The 21,378-nt window shown below is 29.2% G+C and overlaps 1 protein-coding gene across 1 annotated transcript; it reads left to right on the top strand.

Moving 5' to 3' along the window:
* Window positions 1-1,783: 1,783 nt before the first annotated feature.
* Window positions 1,784-2,608, top strand: LOC105790230 (zinc finger protein 2). Its single transcript, XM_012617717.2, has one exon. It carries the CDS (start codon window positions 2,044-2,046, stop codon window positions 2,527-2,529), a length of 486 nt encoding a protein of 161 aa, XP_012473171.1. The 5' UTR covers window positions 1,784-2,043; the 3' UTR covers window positions 2,530-2,608.
* Window positions 2,609-21,378: the final 18,770 nt, after the last annotated feature.

The following is a 21,378-nucleotide window of genomic DNA, read 5'->3' as shown; positions in this document are numbered from 1 at the left end:
TATATATAAAATTTATATTATTTTAAATATCTTATAAATTATTTTTTATGCAATATCTAATTTTGGTTTGCATAATTTCCAACATTTTTAACTTTTACAGAAATCCCTTAAAGGAAGGTTAGTAACACATGTTGAGTTCCATTCTTGTCGCGCCATTGACAAACTTATATTTACTTAAATTGTCTCTGTCTTGGACCATTGTTTTGATAGTAGGGATTAGGGGTGTTCAAACGGTCGGCTCGATTATTAATCGAATTAGTCGAATTAATCGAATTGTATAATATTTTAATTGTTAATTGAACTGATTTTTTAATCGAATCGAAATATTTCGGTTAATTTGATCGGTTAACTGAAATTTATATGTTTTTGTTTTGAAAGTTAACCGAATTAATCAAAATTTATGTCTTGAAACACTACATAAGTCTTGAAATTAACACATGATATTAATTAATTATTAAATTTAGTTAATTATTCGATTTCGAATTGAATTAATCGATAACCGAAATTTTAAAAAACTATTAATCGACCTCTGACCAAACTAAGTTCGACCACCGACCGATTAACCGAATTAAATCGATTCGGTTGGTTAATTCAATTTTAACTGAAGTTTGAACACCCCTATATTAGAAATAAACTTCTTATTATATCAATTTTCAAATATATTTTTAATTATTTTTCTTGTCACATGTATATGTATCATACATTGACTACATTTTAGAAAGATTTTATCACGTTTATGATGTCTGTAAAAAAAGAAGATATTTATGTTAAATTTTTAAAATGTATTTAATATTGAATATTTGTAGAATGATAATAAATTTGTATTTTATTATTAATAAATATATGTTGGATTTTATATTTTTAATTTTTATTTAAAGATGATATAAAAATATAAATGAAAAGATAAAATATCATTATAAAAATATTAATTATAATTTAAAATAAGAGGTATTTTATAATTTTAAAATTTTATAATTGAGTTAGTGATCTGATTAAAGGTGATATTAATTCAATAAAATATTAGTATTAAGTGATTGTTTTAAAATTTAACAACCTTTTTATTTTGTGTGTATATGGAGAGTGAATAATTTAAGTGAATTATGCTTTGGTTGCATTGATAAGGCAGACATCTTGAAATTTAATAATTCAAATGTAATATTCTCACATATTTAAAAATAAATCTATCAATCTCATCTTTAAAGAGATCTCCTAATTTGGATATTTGAGTACGTGAAAAAAGATTGTACGAAACTGTGATTTCACGTTATCCTTATCTCTTTCTAATAGTAGAATGACAAATCAGACTTCTCCTCCCAATTTTTACCATTTTTAGTTGAATTTAAATTTTTTTAAAGAGGAAAAAGCTAAAAATAAAGAGAAAAAAAATCTGATTTATCATTCTCCTATTGAAAATGGATAAAGATGACGTGGAATCACAATTTCATACAATCTCTTCTCGTATTTACATTATACTTTGACTATATATATTCTTCAATATATTCAATATTTCATAGTTATATTGAGTCTCGAATATATTCGCAATTATCTTGCATCAAACATTTAAATGGAAAAAACTTTCCCAACATTACTTTTTTTGTTTACAAGACTTAAACCCAAAGGTTGAAGCTAGTTTCTCCATAACCCAATGGGAATTTAAAGAGAAGTATCCAGTACACATATAATACCACACATATAAACTGAATAATTGAAGAAAAAAAAAGTTGAAAATGATTTCCCTGGGCCGACAAAAGATTAGAAAATGCTGCCGTTAATGGAGGCGACAATACTTTGATTCCTCCATGGCTATCTGCACATAACTCACTCAATGGGGGCCATCCCCCTCTTTATAAATTTTTTTTTTTACTCTTCTCACTATTTGTAGTTGCTTCAACAGTAATACCTTTACATTCCTCTTATAACCAACACTTCACAATCCTTTCTCAAACTCCTCCTCATCTTTCAAAACTTTGCCCTATTCTTCTTCTTCTTCTTCATTTGTCATTAATCACCATTAAACTCATTTAAACTCCCTTTCTTTTTATAATGAATTATCAACCTAATACTTCTCTCCATTTAAGTCTCCCCAACGATCAACTCAACCTCGACCTTGCCCTTGAGCCATCGTCTTCATCATCGTCGTCCAATAGTCCGACGACGACCGAACCACGAGTCTTTTCTTGTAACTATTGCCAGAGAAAGTTCTTTAGTTCACAAGCACTTGGTGGTCACCAAAATGCACACAAACTAGAACGAACCTTGGCTAAGAAAAGCAGAGAGCTAAGCTCGTCAGTTCAAATCCATGGGTCTAGTCTTAGTGGTTTGAGCCATCCACAACGTTTTCAGTCACACGTCGCGACTTTCGAACAGCACCATCGAGCCGGTAGGTTCGCCGGAGAAATAGGGTATGGAAGGAGAGACATAAATTATGGTCCTAGAGAAGGGATGATGGGTTCATGGTCGTCCAAGGGTTACCGGCCTGAAGATGTTCAAGACGAGTTTAGCCACCTTGACTTATCTCTAAGACTTTGAAAATTGCACTTTGGTTTAACATAATTTTGATCATATGTCACCTTTATTTTTCAATGCAAAATAATTATTTTTAGTGTTATTTTGTGCAATCATCATTTAAATCCCGTTTGTGTCTAACTTTTATTTCATTTAAATCATATTATAGAGCTTTTTTTTTTCTTCTCAAATATAATGGGTTATAAAAGACTACCCATAACCCTTTTTCAACCCATAAATAAGAGGATAATGTGTTTCGACGTACTTTTCGGCGTACTTGAACTCACGTCCTCCAACATTGACAATAATATTTATGTCAATCAAGCTAAGAGTCGATAGGTAATATTATATAAATTTTAATTTTTTTTTAGATTTTTTATCTTTTATCATCTTTAATATGTCAAGTTTAAAGGAATTTTAAAAGGTGCATGCAAGTATATCCATGTATGTTGTTTAAGAGTAGGTGCATGTCCCAAATTCCTTTAATTTGTTTAGAATATGGATTTTAAAATTTGAATTTAGATTTAGATTTAATTTTTATATAATTATAAAATAAAATGTATATTTTATGAATAAATGTATATCATGAATATATATGAATTTTAAATTTTATAAATATCTAAATCAAAATTTTAAAATGTTTTAATTAAAATTTTGAAATCTAAATTCCAGTTAAAAATAAAAAACTTCAACATTGCTTTCTCCTACTCATCACTTTCTAACCTTAGCATTAAATGCAGATATATATATATATATATATATATATATTTTGCAGATTTTCAGAAAATTTGAATTGAATTTTTTATGAGTTTCGAGATAATATAATTTAAATCTAAATGCTTTATAAATAAGGGAAAATGATAATTTTTTTTGAAAGAAGCAAAGTAAATACATGATAATACAAAATTGTTAGTAAAAATTTCTCTAAATTGAAAGATAAAACACGTTTAAATACTTTTAAATTTATACCGTATCAATTAAGTTAAGAAATATTGGAAAAAGAAGAAAATTATGGTTTTAGAATAGAAAAGAGATTATGGATATAAATATTTGAATTTCATATTGATTAAATGATATTTTTAAAATTATATAAATTAATTCAATCAAATTTTAACTTGGAAGTGTTTCTTTCTTTGTGAAAAGCATTGGGGTAGAATTTTCTTTCTTTCAATGATTTAAGTTTATGATATGATGAATGAATTAATTTGTCAAGTAATTATCAGATAAGTTTTACTTAATCAACAGTGGTTGAGTATAATAGTAAGATACATTAGACTCCTAAAGAAATAACTTAGGTTCAAACCTTGGAGATAACATTATTGATAAAAATAACCCTAAATTTCAAACATAAATCGTAAAAACGAAGATGCATGATATTAAAAAAGTTTTAAAAATATATATTAAAGGTTTAGGGAGGAAAGAAAATGGGTAATGAGAAATGATGAAGGGGGAATAAAGGCTTAAGTGTACCGAATGAAGTGTAAGGTCAATAATTAAGATGTCTATTTAGGGCAAGTGATAATAGCAATTAGTTTGAGATAATGTAAGACCAAATTTATGTAATCACTTGCTTTTCTCTTGATTTGATGGGGCTTCAATCAAAGTTTTTTAGAGGATTCAAAATTAAAAAAAGCACTTGAATGACGTCAACATATTAGCAGTCCAGTTTTAGACGTAATGTATGCCTTAGGGGTCCAATCACTGTCTTCCTTTCATTAATCACTGTCCAAAGTCAATAATATTAAAATTTTGGCTTCTTTTTCAATTTAGAGTTTGACTTCGAGATTACATTTAGTATTTAGACTGAACAAAATTATGTAATTTAATGAATGTCTGAAATTGAATGTTGAAGTTAAGTATTAAATTGAGATAAAAAAATTACAACTATCAAAATGAAAAATTATTTGCGTACTAAAGTAAACATTAAAGTCAACTTCAAGTACGAAATTGAATATTAGAGTTAAACTTAGATACCAAATAATACATTAACCCTATTTTTTTGTCATTTATTTTATTCTTGTTTTTGTTATAATTTTTCTCGAAAATACTTGGGAATGAAATTGCTAAATGTACACTATTTGGGAGTTGCCTCCTCTAAACTTTCCTACTAAAAAGAATGGCTTTTTGTAATGGATTTTCTAATCAACAACAAAAATTACTTACGTTTTGAGTTTGATTTTAGAAAAGTGTTTTTTTTCTTCTTTTCTATTTGATAGTGATCTCGAAATCTATAGAATATGTTTGTTCTTTTGAATAATATCATTATAGATTCTAGTAATATATGTTCTTTTTCATATAATGTCTAGAATTATCTATAACCTCTCCCCAGTCCATAATTAGGAGGAAAATGCACTTCAGCACATTCAAATCTATGTCCTCTTGCATTAGCAGCAATGCCCATTCCAATTCAAAGATTTTATGCCTTTTCATGTACGATAAAATATACATATCGAACATCTCATCTTATAGATGTTAATGTCTTTCCAATACGACTCTAGATGTTCTACTACTCAAATTAATGTCTTTGAGCTTACCTCGACGTGAAATCAAATTAATTGATTCCATATTTTTTGTCTTATAACCCAATAATGGACCCTAATTAATTGATTCCATATTTTTTGTCTTATAACCTTTTTTTTCACACACAATAACAAAACCCTAAATTAACTATTGAATTTCTAAAGTTTCCTAACTGTAACTTGAAACTTAGGATTATAAAATAATTTTGAGATATTTATATCGACACAATTTTCATTGCCATAATCATGATAAAATTTTGTTATTATTAAATTTTATTAAACTTTAATTTTGCAAGTATTAATAGTTTGAGGATAAGCTTTTTGAGCGTGCAATATCTACATTTTGGTGTCTTAAAACGAGTAAATCGAACTAACACAAGACTTTTTTATATGCATTATCTTAAATGAACTATTTTTAGTGTGTGTCTCAATTTCTTGTTACATTAGTTGAAAGATGAAGGGTTGAGGTCGATACTTTCCATTTTTCATGTGGCATAGTGACAATAACACTAGAAAATATAGTTTTACTAACAGGCCTTTCAATCAATGGAAGAGTGGTTGCAGGAGAAGCTTCTTTCAATGTACAATTAGTATTCTTCATATTGTTAGGCATATTCTAAAAGAGACTAATTTTGATGGGTGTGGATGAAATTTACATTGTTGAAAAACCTAACCATTGAGCTTCAACCTAATGCACATGAAGTTGAGATTGAGCAATATGTCAAAGCATACACACCTTGCATGATCGAAGGAATGTTGATGCTAGAAAAGTTTGGTGGTGCGATTCACTTCATGTATCCACACTACTTACTAATTTTGATTGGGCAAAACATACAACTAAGGGTTAGCGGCTCTGCCTTTCTTCTATAGGGATTTTTCAGGGCAAAGCAAATTGAAATTGATGAAATAAATGGCTGTCTACTTTTGTAAGCAAAGGGGTGGTTGTGGTTGTTGTGGTCTATCCCTTCTTAGCCATACACTTTTCCTTTTTACCAGAAGGTAAAAATATTATCATACTTGATATATCAGGTTATGGAATATATTACGTTATATGTTTTATATTAATACTTACATTTGATATTTGTATAAATTTGGTAGTAATTTGGGTCATATCAATTATGAAAATAACCTTAGATTCAATCTCAAATTGATCAACATGCATTTTAATGGGTAAGTTGTTTTTATATTCGTATTTAATTCGTGAAACCCCACACTTGATCCAATCATCGGATTCGAGTATGTGACATCACATTAAGTTATTGAAGCAACTCAAACTATTTCAACATAATTTCACTAGATTTAATTCATAATTACCAATACCATAACAAATAAATCATTTAATAAAATCTTTCATATGCATTTATAAGATTTAAGATCTTATTTCATCGAATTATAGGGTCATGCTAAGTCGAAACCAAGTTAGGACACGAATCCAAACTCACTTATCAAAATTCAAGGTTATGTATCGAGACAATGGACTTCATATCTCGAGACAGGCCATAAATTATTTTGAAAATTTTATCTTTGATGTTTACTTGTCTTGAGACCCTAAAGAGTGTGTCTTGAGGCAAGGTCCCTTATGTCTCGAGACTAGGTCTGGAGACCAACCTCTTATGTTTTCTTATTTTTGCTTCGATGTTTGGATGTCTCGAGACAAAGGGTTCCTACCTCGAGACTTGGAGCAGAGAAATGTCTATTTAGCTTCGATGTACCTCTGTCTCGAGACAAAGACCACTTGTCTCGAGATCTAAGATCAATTGTCTCAAAACTGTACATATATGTCTCGAGACCTAATGCATTTGAATGCAAAATTTAGATGAAATTTGTTCTAATGGTCTCGAGACTCGGTGACCAAATGGTCAAAATCTTGCACTTTTAAGTGTTCAAAGCCTTAACCAAATGAACCTAAACATACTTAAAACTTACCACAAAACATATTCATCCAATTAACCTATCTAAACATATTCAAACATTTCCAAATCATAACCTTCAACACATCATTACTGAACCAACCAATTTGCACATTCAAACTTACAAAATCAAGCATAATTAACTAGTAATCAAGAGATAAAATTCAACTAAAATAACATTATAGGTCACTTACCAACCAAAAGTGCCATAACTAACTTAAGCAACAAGTCAACCAACCTAGGTACATGCCATATGACTTTAAAACATAAATATACAAACAAAATAGGTTCGTAATGGGTTTCGAGCTCAGTTTGAGAATTAGATGCTTGACTTCGAAACCTTTACAACTTTTATCCGAAACCTGCGTAAGGAAGCAAACAAATCCGTACGTTGAGTAAAGTATACTTAGTTTTGCTAACATAATTCGAATTCAATTATAAACATAATAAAATCGAACAGAGATAACTAACGAGATAACTCGAGTTAACTAACCAACCATTTTAACATTAACATCAAGGATACGTATATACCAATAATTTGGTTATCATTTCAACTGGTTCACATCAATGCTTTACTCAACTATTCGATATATTTTTTGATGTACCCTCAGGGTATTTGCATCTAATTTAACATATCAAATCATATAACATATCAACATTTTTATCTCATTTTAGTTTCACATATATATAATAAGCAGTTTTACATTTTTAATCATTATTATAAAATTCAAGTATCTTATTGTAAATTGCATTCAATTAATTTATTTGGCCCTTATTAACTAATTGAGATTAAAGAACGAGTACACGGATCAATCCATCAACACACTGATATACGAACTGAAGTTCTAGTCGGGCATAAAGCACCAATCCCACCAATCACACTAATATAGCATGCATTAATCACTTAATATAACATGTACGAGGTGTTGAATATAACACGCATATAGCACTGAATATAACATGTGTAAAGTATTGAAACTCCCACCTAACAAACGAACCCTATGGCATGCCAACTATACCCATAACCCTATCCGACAATGTTAATAGGAAAATTTTCATTATTAATGTCCATATATCGTCAAACAAGCATTTATCCATACGAATCACATACCAACAATCACAAATCACTTAATCAGGTATATACGTACCTTTCAAACATAATCATGTTGATAGTTTACTATTTTCGATCACTTAACAAGTCAAGCAAATACATTGAGATATTTAACGGACTCGAATTACGAGAGCACAAACTAGATTAGCTATTCGTCGATGACTTTGTCTTTTCCTTTGTTTTTCGACGTCCCGACATCATTTTTAGCTACGTACAATAAATTCAGATTCATGAAATCCATTAATCACACAATTCAAATACAAATAAACACATTATATACATGAATAGATTTTATTCAATTTAGTCCCTATATACCCTAATATCCAAAACACTTGTTTTTCACAATTCACCCGATCAAATTTAAATCTGGCTTAATAAATATAACATAGAGACTTCATACAATCATTATTTATTCTTAAACCATGTAGTTTTTATCATTTATTGTAAAAAACATAGAATTTCGGTAATGACAATATATCACAAAGAAAAGAGAAATAAAAATAAAGAACACACCGATTTTTACGTAGAAACCATTTTGGGAAAAAACCACGGGCAGAGGAGTAGACTATGTCTATTTATAGGCTTGTAAAACCATATTCTAATAGGAGTATAGTAAGATTGAAACACCTTATTCTAATAAATATAAAAAAGATGGAGTTTAATAAGGTTTAAAAAATCTTATTCTAAAATAAAATAAAAGAAGTATAGTTCTATAGTGATTTTACTTTTATTTTATTTTACCACTATATTTTATTTAAATAAAGATTCGAGTCACTTAATTCTAACAATCTCCACCTTGACACGAATTCTCAATGAACAAGTTCTTCATCGCGAACTCTCAACGAACAAGTTCTCCACATCTTCCATAAAACCCCTTAAGGGTTTAACTTCAACAATGAACACCAATCAAGTCTAAGCAATGCTCAAACTTGGTTATAGAAAGTGACTTAGTCATCATATCTGCAGGATTTTCATAAGTACTAATTTTGCTCACAACAATATCACCACGAGTAATAATATCACGAACAAAATGATACTGAACATCAATATGTTTTGTTCTCTCATGAAACATTTGATCTTTTGTAAGGAATATGACACTTTAACTGTCACATCATACTGTATTGATTTGAAGGTCTTCATTGAGTTCACTAAAGATTCCTTTCAACCAAATAGCTTCTTTAAAAGCCTTAACAATCGCCATGCACTTAGCTTCAGTGGTAAACAAAACAACTATAGTTTGCAAAGTGGCTTTCCAACTGATTGCAAAACCTCTGATTGTAAAGACATAACCTGAGAGAGATCTTCTTCTATCAAGGTCTCCAGCAAATCAGCATCAACATACCCAATGACTCCATCTCTTGTTCTTCCAAACTGTAAGCAAACATCAATAGTACCACGTAAGTATCTTAAAATCCACTGAACTGTTTTCCAATGCTCTTTACTGGGATTCGCCAAGTATTTACTACTTGCACTGACTGCATATGATAAATCTAGACGTGAACAAACCATAGCAAACATGAGAGATCCCACTGTACTAGAGTATGAAACATGTGACATGTAATCAATCTCATCATCTGATTGTGGAGACAAAGCCGATGAAAGTCTGAAATGGGCTGCTAAATGAGTACTAACAGGCTTAGCATTCTGCATATTGAATCTGCAAAGAACTTTCTCAATGTACCCTTTTTGACTTAGGTACAATTTACTTATTTTTCTATCTCTGAGAATCTCCATACCAAGTATCTTCTTTGCTGGTCCCAAATCTTTCATCTCACATTCTTCATTTAGTTGAGCTTTGACCTTTTTTATCTCTCATTTATCTTTCGCTGCTATCAACATGTCATCAACATAAAGGAGCGGATACACAAAAGAACCATCACTGTTTTTCTTAAAGTAAAGACAACTGTCAAACCTACTTCTTTTAAAAGCATGAAAAGTCATAAAGAAATCAAACCTCTTTCACAATTGTTTTGGTGACTATTTCAAACCGTAAAAGGACTTTTTCAGCAAGCAAACATAGTCCTCTTTTTGTGAGACAGTAAAACCCTTTGGTTGTTGCATGTAAATATCCTCCTCAAGTTCTCCATGCAAAAATGCAATTTTTACATCTAATTGCTCAAGCTCCAAATTATGCATGGCCACAATACCAAGCAAAGCTCGAATCAAACTATGCTTCGTAACTGAGGAGAACACATCTGTGAAGTCCACTCCTAGAATTTGACTGTAACCCTTTACAACAAGCCTTGCTTTATACCTGGGTTCTTCAACTCCTAGAGTCCCCTCTTTCTTTTTAAACACCCATTTACAACGAACAACCTTTTTACCTTTAGGAAGTTTCACAAGATTCCATGTTTTGTTTTTGTGGAGTGATTCCATCTCCTCTTGCATAGCAAACATCCACCTTTCTGAGTCTTCACAACTAACTGCCTCAGAATAATTAGACGCCTCTTGGTTTGCATCTATATTTTCAGCCACATTTAAAGCATAAGCAACTAGATCAGCCTCGGCATACTTCTTTGGAGGTTTAATTTCTCTTCTAGTTCTGTTTTTAGCGATAGAGTATTGTGGTGAAAAAACAACTTTATTCTAAATTTTTGTACTGGCTTGAGGAGTCCACTCTGTTATAGATTCTGGATTAGTTTGATGCTCCACCTGCTTTTGATTTTCTTTATTGGAAGAGTCTTTAAGAGAAAAGTTAGGTAGCATAGCAATTTCATCAAAAACATCTCTACTAATCATAACTTTTCTATTTTCAAGACACTATAACTTATACCCTTTTACACCAGCTTTATAACCAAGAAAAACATATTTAATGGATCTCGATTCTAATTTTCCATACATATTTGTTCCAACCTCTTCCATAATCTAGCAGCAGTCTTCTCCTTCATCACATCCTGCAAAATTTCATTAGACAAATGCAGATGTAACTGTGTTAATGCCTTTCGATCCTTGCTCTTCTTCTCTTCCTCCGTCAATGTTGAAGGCATCTTATCTACCCCTAGCAGGGCTTCCTCTAAGTCCATCTGTGCAAGAACTGCCTACATCTTTATCTGCTACAACGCAAATCTGGTGTTGCAATCCAACAACGAAATTTCATACTTCAAAGACGCCATTACCGTGATTTAGATGAACAACTCAAAAGCTGTGATACCAATTTGAAAAAAAATAGAATGTCGGTAATGACAATATATCACAAAGAAAAGAGAAATAAAAATAAAGAACACACAGATTTTTACGTGAAAACCCTTTTGGGAAAAAAACCACAGTTAGAGGAGAAGAAAATTCACTATGTCGAATTCGAATAATTACAAGAGGAGTAGACTATGTCTATTTATAGCCTTGTAAAACCATATTCTAATAGGAGTGTAGTAAGATTGAAATACCTTATTCTAATCAATATTAAATAGATGGAGTTTAATAAGGTTTAAAAACCTTATTCTAAAATAAAATAAAAGAAATATAGTTCTATAGGGATTTTACTTTTATTTTATTTTACCAACGTATTTTATTTAAAGAAGGATTCAGTCACTTAATTCTAACATTTATGATTTATTCCTTAACAATACATTATCTATAAATTAATTCAAATTAAATTCTTTAATTCCTATTACATTTCTAACATATTTTCCATCACTTAACTAAATTCATGCATGAATTCAAGCTATTTATATCAAAATTTAAAACTTTCTAACAATGAAAACCTAACTAAAAACTTATTAATTTCATAGATTTATGACATGTGCTTCTAGAATCTAACATTATTAACCAACAAATTTACAAAAAAAACTGGAGAAAAGAACTCACCTATCCTCCTAGTTGATGGCACGACAATGGAGGAAATGAAAGGAAAAATTTTCTTCTTTTCTTTCTTTAATTGGCAGTGAAAGGGGAGAAAACGAGCTAAAAGTTTTTCTCTGTCCCACTATCAAAGCATATATATAGGCAATTAATTAAGTAAATTAATTCACTAATCTAATGGTTTAGTTAACTTAATATTCACTTAGTGGAAAATGATGACACTCCACTTAGTTAAGCACTACCATGAAATTGAAATGGTTTAATTGCTAATATAACCTTTGTTGAATTGCCATTTAAGGAACTTATCAATCAATTTAAAAATCTTTTTCCTTTCACTTTAGTCACTAATCATTTCGGTCCCTGTGCAATTTTTATTAACCGATTCAATTCAATTACATTCATTCATTCAACCTTTTCAATCCGTATTTAACACGTGATTATTTTAATTTAATTATCTATTAATTTTACTCAATAAATTCGGTCCTAAATCAAACTTTCTATATCGTTGAAAAGTGGGTCATTACATAATTAATATAATTTTTATAATATAATATAACTATGTTTATTATAATTGTTTGCAACTTGTATGGCTGCCATACTGGGATAATGCGGTTACTATTATTGTATGGCCAAAAGTAGTTTTGTAGGGATCTTTTATGCTCATATGCTCCCACATCGAGTGGTATCAGACTAGCCGAGTTGTACAACAATTTGGACTAGTCGCATTGTTCACCGAGAGCGGATTACCCTTTAGGATGCTCATGTTCAGATGTTGTTGGGGCATGTTGATAAGAGTCACAAAGGCCTTAGATGCGTACACGAAAGAAAGAGAAAATCAAGATTCACTTTCTTGTTTTCAAGAAAATCAAGAAACCGAATCTTGACCCAATTTTGCTGTTTGGAGCGATTTCAAGTTCAAGTTCGTGTTCTTGGCTTCCAAGAACATCTATTCATAAGTGTTTTGATTCTTGGCTGTTCTTTATTGATATGGGGATTTTTAGTTTCCAGATCTAATTGATTCTAATTAAGCTTTACTGTTTCGTTTCAGATCCAAACGTTTAGAGTTTTCGTAGGAGTTTCCCGTGACTTGACAACTCAATTTTGGTCCGCGCGCAATCCCTTATCACATGTGGATTCGATTTTTCTTTTAACAATTTATTTATAAATTCTGATCATATCTGTTTTTATGAATTTGATATTTTTAGTTCGTTTCATAAGTGACATAATATAAGTAGTATAAGTTGAACAATTAACTATGCCTATATAAGGAAAGACAATTTCTTGAGTGGAGTGGACAACATGTACAAATGAGTCATGGAAGAACACATCAACAAGCACATCCCTAACTTGTTGAAGTGACTCTTGTCTAGCCTGTGTACTAATTGGACTCGTCATCTTTTTAACTTAGTAAGAAAATCCCGACCCTTCACACTCAATCATAAGTGTAACAAATTTTAAGGGTTTTTTACAAAATTATTATAAAAAAAATAAAAAATAACCAAAATATTATAATTTTTTTATTTACCAAAATATACCAAAAAAAAAACAAAAAACAGAAAAAAAAAACTTGACACAGCCTGATCAGGCCAATCACATTGGCGGCACCAATGGTGCCAATGTGATTGGCGGCACCAATGGTGCCAAAGGACTAAAATGTTAGTTAAGAGTAGTTTCAAGGACCTGACATGAAAATTTACCATTTTGAATTTTGAAAGTTAATTGCAGCTGTGCGCACTAAAATTGAAATATGGCTAATTGCCTTCTAAGCCCTCCTGATTTATTATTTTCTTGTTATTCCCCTTCAACTCACTTTTTTATTTAATAACTCTATTTTAATTTATTAAATTTAATATTTTATGTTTATAGGATTTTTTTCCTTTTGATTTAATATTGGTTAAGGGAATATATTAAATTTATAAAATTAAAATAGTTTAATTTAATAACTCTATTTTAATGTAATAAACTATTCTCATTTAATAACTCTATTTTAATTTAAAAAATTAAATTAAACTATTTTAATTTTATAAATTTAATATATTCCTTAACTAATATTAAATCAAAAGGAAAAAATAACGGAAACATAAACTATTTTATCTATTTATAAATTTAATATATTCTTAATAGACTTATAACATAAACATGTTAGACTATTTTAATTAAAATAGTCTCTTAAGATATTATGAAGCAACAAATTTTATATTTCAAGTAAATTTTATATTTTAAATGAAAATAGAGTTATTAAATGAGAATAGTTTATTAAATTAAAATAGAGTTATTAAATGAGAATGGTTTATTAAATTAAAATAGAGTTATTACTTAATTAGAGTTCTAAGTATCTTAATTATCACTTAACTAATATTAGATTTAATTAAAAAATTAATAGAAATACCGTGCATGCCTTATTGAAAAACTAGAAGTAATAATAAACCGATCACCCATAAATGTAACCCAAATAGAAAAATAAATTATAATTATATTATATACTCTTAATAACTCTATTTAGTAAATTTTTAAATAAAATATTCTCATCAAATTATCAAAATAATACATAAAATGCTAATTAGTTTATACTTTTTAAATAGCATTATTTTAGGTAAAATATATTTACTTTAATAATAAAATAAAGGGCTTTTATGAGTAAAAATCATAGATTAAGAGCTTATTTAACTACAAAAATAAGTTGAGGGCTTGTTTATTAAATAAAAAAGTGAGTTGAAGGGGAATAAAAAGAAAATAATAAATAAGGAGGGCTTAGAAGGCAATTAGCCATATTTCAATTTTAGTGCGCCCCACACGCACAGCAGCATCAATTCACTTTCAAAATTCAAAATGGTAAATTTGCATACCAGGTCCTTGAAACTACCCTTAACTAACATTTTAGTCCTTTGGCACCATTGGTGCCGCCAATCACATTGGCACCTTTGGTGCCGCCAATGTGATTGGCCCGATCAGTCATGTCGTTTTTTTTTCCGCTTTTTGTTTTTGGTATATTTTGGTAAATAAAAAATTTTATAATATTTTGGTAAATAAAAAAGTTATAATATTTTGGTTATTTTTATTTTTTATAATAATTTTGTAAAAATCCCAAATTTTAATAATATATATATTTATATTTGTATACATTATATGATTATGTATTCATATTTTAGTGTATAATTTTACCTAAAAAGTAATTGTTAATTAAAAATATTGGATAAAAAAATTGGTTTTCAAAAGATATGAACACAAGACCTCTCAAACTTGCTAAAATATTAATTTAACCAACCAAATAATATAAAATTATATAATTATAAATAAAGAAATTGTTAATTAAAAACATGAATAAAAAATAAAACAAAAAATGTTTCTAAAGGGATTTAAATACGAGTTTAACAAATTAAACACAAGTACATTTAACCACTAGCATGTGATGATGCGAAAGTCTAGGACTGAATTTTATGAGCCTGAACAATCAACTCGAAGTTTGTGACTCTTTTTACAACCTAAGTAACTTTTTGCAAGAGCAGTTTCTAGACCAAATTTCTTGGATTCAAATACGAAATTTCCAACAAGATTTAGTTGATTAATAAATGAAAAAAAAAATTAAAGAACTAAAAAAAATAAACAAAAGATTATAGATGAGTTGATGAAAAGATGAAAGAAGATGAATGGTGTTGATGACAAATAGTTGGGTAGATAACCTAGCCTCCTTTGGTGAGAACTATATCGGCCCTTAGTCAACTCTTCCAATTGACTTGAATTAGACAAGATGAAGTTATTATGAATCCCTTCCATGATCTTGAAAAATTGAAGCAAAAGCTCTATCAAAAAAGAAATAAGAAACTAGTCTTGTAAAAAAAATTCCCTTAAAGTATTTTATTAATAAAAAATTAAGCATAATATATATTATGGTGTATGGCCATACTTAACTCTTTATAAGCATGTATAAGTCCTACTTGAACCCTAAGTAATTACTAAACCTCCTAAGACTCGATCCGAATATGCAAAAAAAATCACTATTTTTTCTTTTATTGTTTTGTTGCTATTTTCTTGTTTTTTTGCTACTATTTTGTTGTTCTTGTATAACTCTTGTTTTGCTGTTAATTTTGTTACTATTTTAGAGACATTTGATTGTTAAGTTGCACCTACCTTAGTGTTATTTAAGTATACATATTGTTTTTTAATTTATTTTAAATTTGTTGGGAAATTTTATTTTAATATTTTTAGTATTTTCGAAGTATTCTATATTTTTTAAAAAATAATATAAAAAAGTAATACGGACAAACAGGACCAATCCTGAATTTTAACATTTTTATCTAGATCAAGTCTAAAAATTTGATTGAATCTAACCTGTTTCGACTCATCAACACTTATAATGCAAATCCCCTATTTTCCTCAACGTGATATTAAGAGACATCCCCATCTGCCCCTCAGCTACAACCTAGCAGGTAGTCATTTAAAACGAGTAGACAAGTTTAAAAAAAATAATATTTTGAAATTAAAATACCTAATTATCCCTATTCTATTTTTTTTTTAATTTGAAATTTTTGTTGGTATTGTTTAAATTTCAATTGCTGAGTTGAGGCCACTCAATTCATAACATCAAATTTAATCAATCAAATCATAATAGTATAGATGTAAATCTCTTATCATTGTTGAATTTTAAGCTCCTTTGCTTCTGTTTTAAGGAATTTACAAATATAATTATACATGTCTTATCGATTAAAATTAAAATTAAAATTAATTTATTATAAAATAAAATAAATTTAAAATAAAAAATATTCGGATCTAAATTAAAATAATTTGGACAGGGCCTGAATATTTACAGAATCCCCATAGGATAAAACCTTATTCCATGGCATTTATATGAGATTCCTCTTTCTTATTCTTAAGCTAGTCCCCGAGAGGGTTTAATTGATCAATTATTTATGTTCCAGCTTTCGTTTGTTTCAAGAAATATATCGATCAATTCTGATTTTTTTTTTCTATTGATTCTTTTCCGATCGAGATTATGAACCCATGAATTTATGTATCTATATCGATCCTGTTCATGGATTAACCAAAATGTACAAAAGCTCTATTTACTTCTGTTATTCTATGAGTCTCTTTTTCTTTTTTTGCGTATGGCATCGCTACTCTCTTTGACAACATCCACTGGTTCGAAACTTAAACTTAAATTTAAAATAATATAAGAAAGAATTCATATAATATTTGTGCATGATAAAACTCGAATTAGCCATCAAAATCTCATAACTTCAACTTATATAACCAAATTCATTTGAATTTGATTGAGTTGAAATCATTTATTCAATCAAATTCGTACTATTCATTTAATTGGATTTCAACTTTTTGAATTTGATTGAGTTGAAATTATTTATTGGAATCAAATTCGTACTACTCATTTAATTGGGTTTCAACTTGTTGGAATCAACATTTCCCCAACAAACTAAAAACATAATTAAGCTTGTCAACTTTCCTAAGTGCCAAAAACAGTTAATAATGTTTAGCTTTCAAGGGGAATTGTTTTCTTTACTCAGAAAATTTGTTTAGAGGGTCAAAATTAAATTATAATTTTTATTATAGTAAAAATATAAAATTTAAAAAATTAAATTAAAATTTAATCAATTTTAAAGGGTTATAATACAATTTTATTTTAAAAGATCAAAATAAAAATTTTCTATTTTACGAGAACCAACCCGGCCAACACCTAAATACGCCTCTGAAATTAAATTAATTAATTATCTATGTAGAATAAAAAGTTATTGAATTAGCCATTCGCGATTTGACTCTTTACAATATGAGGCATTTCCCATGCCTTGAAATCTATATTTTCTTCTTGATAGTGTGAACATGACCCCATTTGGGATCTGTCTCCCCATAATTATTTTTTAAGAAATATAATAAATTAAAATTGTTAGGTAAATTAGTAAATATAAATACAGAATATAATTATATTATTTGATAAAGGTAAATATTGATTTTAATACATTATTTATTCTTAAATTTAATATTATTAATATAATATTTAATATTATTTTAATAATTTTGGATAAAAGTTAAATATACTAATTTGAATATCTCATTTTTTTAAATAATAATTTATTTTAATTTTAATAAAATAAAATCAACATATTTATTTATCAAATAAAACTTAGTGTGAAAAGAATAAAAGCTCTCACTTCGACAACGACTCCTGTGATTAAATTTGTTGTACACTGTTTAGTTCCATTTTTAATAGATTTAAATCCAAGTAATCAAATTGAAGTCAAATTAAAATTGAATTGAAAATTTCGGTTTTGATAATCTATTTTAAGTGATTAAACTATAGTTTAAATTTTAAATCCTCTCAAAACTTCAATAATTATTAATTGAGTTTTCAAAGTATTAGCATCGTATCAATCAAATCCTTTTATTATCGTAACCATTAACTTAAGCAGAAATGTAAACTCGAATTTAATTTGGAGTATTTTTAAAGCATTATATGGATTAAATTGTAAATATTTGTGTGCTTACAATATAAATAACTTGAATTTAACATGTAAAAAATAGAAATAATCTTCTTAAAGTTTAATGATATTAGTCATATCCAAACTTTCCATGTAATAGTCGATTTACATGTTTTAAATGCTCGACATCAACATTTAATATAAAATTGATGGCTAGATTGACTTAATTTCTTAATTAATGTAAAAGTGATATTTTGAGGACTTAATTAAAGTGTTTTCAAGTTTGAAGCCCATATTTTCAATTGGAACAATAGTTTTGAGACATTTGATGGCATTAACCCAATTTTATTTTAAAGACTTCTTTTGAAATATATTAAATACTCTTTTTTTTTTTAGTTTTACTTAGATAATAATAATTCTAACTAAAAAAGAGTTTAATATTTCAAAAGAAGTCGGAATAAATCTAGACAACACTCACACAAAGATGTTATATCCTAATCACTACAAGAATTAAACATTATAGAGCACAAATTAGGCATAACCTACCTAAACCATAATAATTCTAGACAAGACTTACACATGATTTACTGAAGGTGTAACTCAAATCTAGGCATTAAACATCCATAGCCTCATCCTTTACTAACTATGCTAAAACCTCAATAACACTAAGCATGTGTTTGACATAATAATTAGTAAAATTGTATTTTTATTCATTTGATAAATTGTGGGATGGAAGTGAATGGACAGGCAAAAGAAAATAATATAGAAAAGTTTCTCTTCTTCCCCCAAAAACATAAAAGTATACAAATAGGAAGTAATTTTCTTAAGAGAAATTATGTCCCTTTCAATTTCTCTTTCTCCTCCTTTCATTCACCATACTTTCTTCTTCCCTTTCACTTTCTATAATTATTAACATTCATCATACTTTATTCTTCCTTTTCAATTTCTTTTCTTAAAAAATATTTTAAAGACATGATTTGTGGAAACTAGGTTGTTAGGCTACAAGCTTTCCACTACTAGGTTGTTAGGCAATTAGCTTTCCAAATATGTAAACTAAGCTCGTTAGGAGCTAGAGTAGGAAACAACATGAAAGCTAGACTGTTAGACTACTAGCATTTCGGTAACCATTAAGTGAGACTACAAGATGGAAATATCCAACATAGTATCATGTGAAGTTGTGTGACCATGTTAGGAGAAATCGTCATTGATAGCGTTGAGTTTCACTACAGCAAAATAGGGTTATTGCGGTGTACTTTACAGCTTATGGTAGCATTTACAAATGCCACTAAAAAAATAGTGGTGCAAAGGAAAGTGCCGAAAAAGTCGATAAAATTAAAGCCACAAAATTTAACAGTGTTTGTACAATATAACCACACATTCAACAATGATTTTACATACAAACGTCACAATAGTACCACATATTTACTGATGGTTGTACTTAAAAGCGTCGCTAAGTGATTTACCTATAACAGCTTTTTTGTACTCATGTGTGTTTATTGCACTAAACAAATTGTTTAAGGCTTTAAAGATGGCGGATAGTTCTTTTGCAGGAAAATAAAGTTGGTGCGTGAATTTTGCAACATTTTTACCATGAAACGTTGATCTACCACAATTTAATGTGGCAAATTAGGCTTTTCCGGTATGCTTAAAGAGCTTATTCTCAAGCAAAATAGTGCCTTTTGCATAGTTTTTCGTTATTTTTAGATTTAAGTTAATATGTGAAAATGTCTTGTTTTTGCTCATTTTGTTACCCAATTTGGCCAATAGTGTCGTTGGGGGGCCTAATGTGCGATTAAGTGGTGTAGGGACGTGTTAGAGGTTGGAAACAAGCAAGAATGGCACCCAAGGAAACGGTATTGCAATATCCACACCTTAGAAACGCGGTACCTCCAATAGTATGAAATATTGGATCACGATATCCATACTTCCAGGAAGACCTCAAGGCTCGACACTGCTCGAGGTATCATGATATCCTTTTTTGGGTATCGTGACATCGACATTGTCAGGGGGACAAAATTGGACAAAAAAGGTAGTCTTTGTCCACCCAACCCATCAATCACCAAGGCCAGTGTAGAGGCATTTTTGGCAACGAAAACTCATCAGAAGACAGCCTAAAACAACCAAAATTGGCTAAAAAAGAGAAAGACACACATTAGCTTAGTTTTCTCTTAGTTTTTCTACACTTTTTCTAGGGTTTTCATTTTCTCTTCTTCTTTATTAGTTTAGAGCTTATTTTTCTACATTTAGTTCATTTTCTTGATGTTCTTAGTGTTAGTTAAGTTAGTTATCACTGTAGGTTAGGTTTATTTAAACTTTCAGTCTCTATACCTTGGTTGCAAGACATTTTTAACTTTAGTTTAATGTATTTCATTTTTTTTTTACTTTAAACCTGTTGAAGTTTGGTTGATGGAGATGTGGGTAAGCTGATTTTTGGACCAAGGATTAAATCGTAATAAATTGGACTAAATCGAATAGACCTAAAAAATTAAGAAGTGACACCCCTAAGGGAATATCTAGGCAAGTGAGACCGAAAGGTAATCTTATTGTGCACCCGTTCATTAGTCCCAGATTAACCGGTGAGATCGAGAGATAAATTGGAACTAATTCGTCTAGGTCAGTAAAATTGATATCGAAATCAATCAGTGAACCATTTAGTAATTTAAGCAATTTAATTCTCTTGTTCAAGAATCGGTGAACCACATCGAAATCAACCAACCATCTCTAATCATTTCTTTGGTTAAATTCTTATTTTATACTCTTTTCAATTTAGTCCCTAGATTAGCATAATTAATTTTCTTGCAAAAAATTTCCTTTTTATTATTTGTCATTGATCGCTTCTGGGCATACTAATGACCAGAGTGTAAATATTTCAACTAAAGATATAAATTGAGGTAGTGTCCGCAAGTATATGGGTTAGGTTGTAACTTCCTAGGCATGGGTGTCCGCAAGTATATGTACAATTTAGTCCTTGTACTTTATTTAGTCACTAATTCGGCAAAACTACCTATCCAAAATCCAATTCACCTATATAATGACTCCGTAAATATTTAATAAAAATATTTACGGGCTCAGTTCACAGAAACGAGATCCCGATATCTCATTTTTCAACA

This window comes from Gossypium raimondii, chromosome 8 (assembly GCF_025698545.1).
Source record: "Gossypium raimondii isolate GPD5lz chromosome 8, ASM2569854v1, whole genome shotgun sequence".
In the NCBI taxonomy this organism is placed as follows: domain Eukaryota; kingdom Viridiplantae; phylum Streptophyta; class Magnoliopsida; order Malvales; family Malvaceae; genus Gossypium; species Gossypium raimondii.
This window is presented reverse-complemented; position numbering and strand designations above follow the sequence as displayed.

What these genes read in the sequence shown, in the direction of transcription:
- LOC105790230 (XM_012617717.2), top strand. Translation starts at nt 2,044, where the DNA reads ATGAATTATCAACCTAATACTTCTCTCCATTTAAGTCTCCCCAACGAT.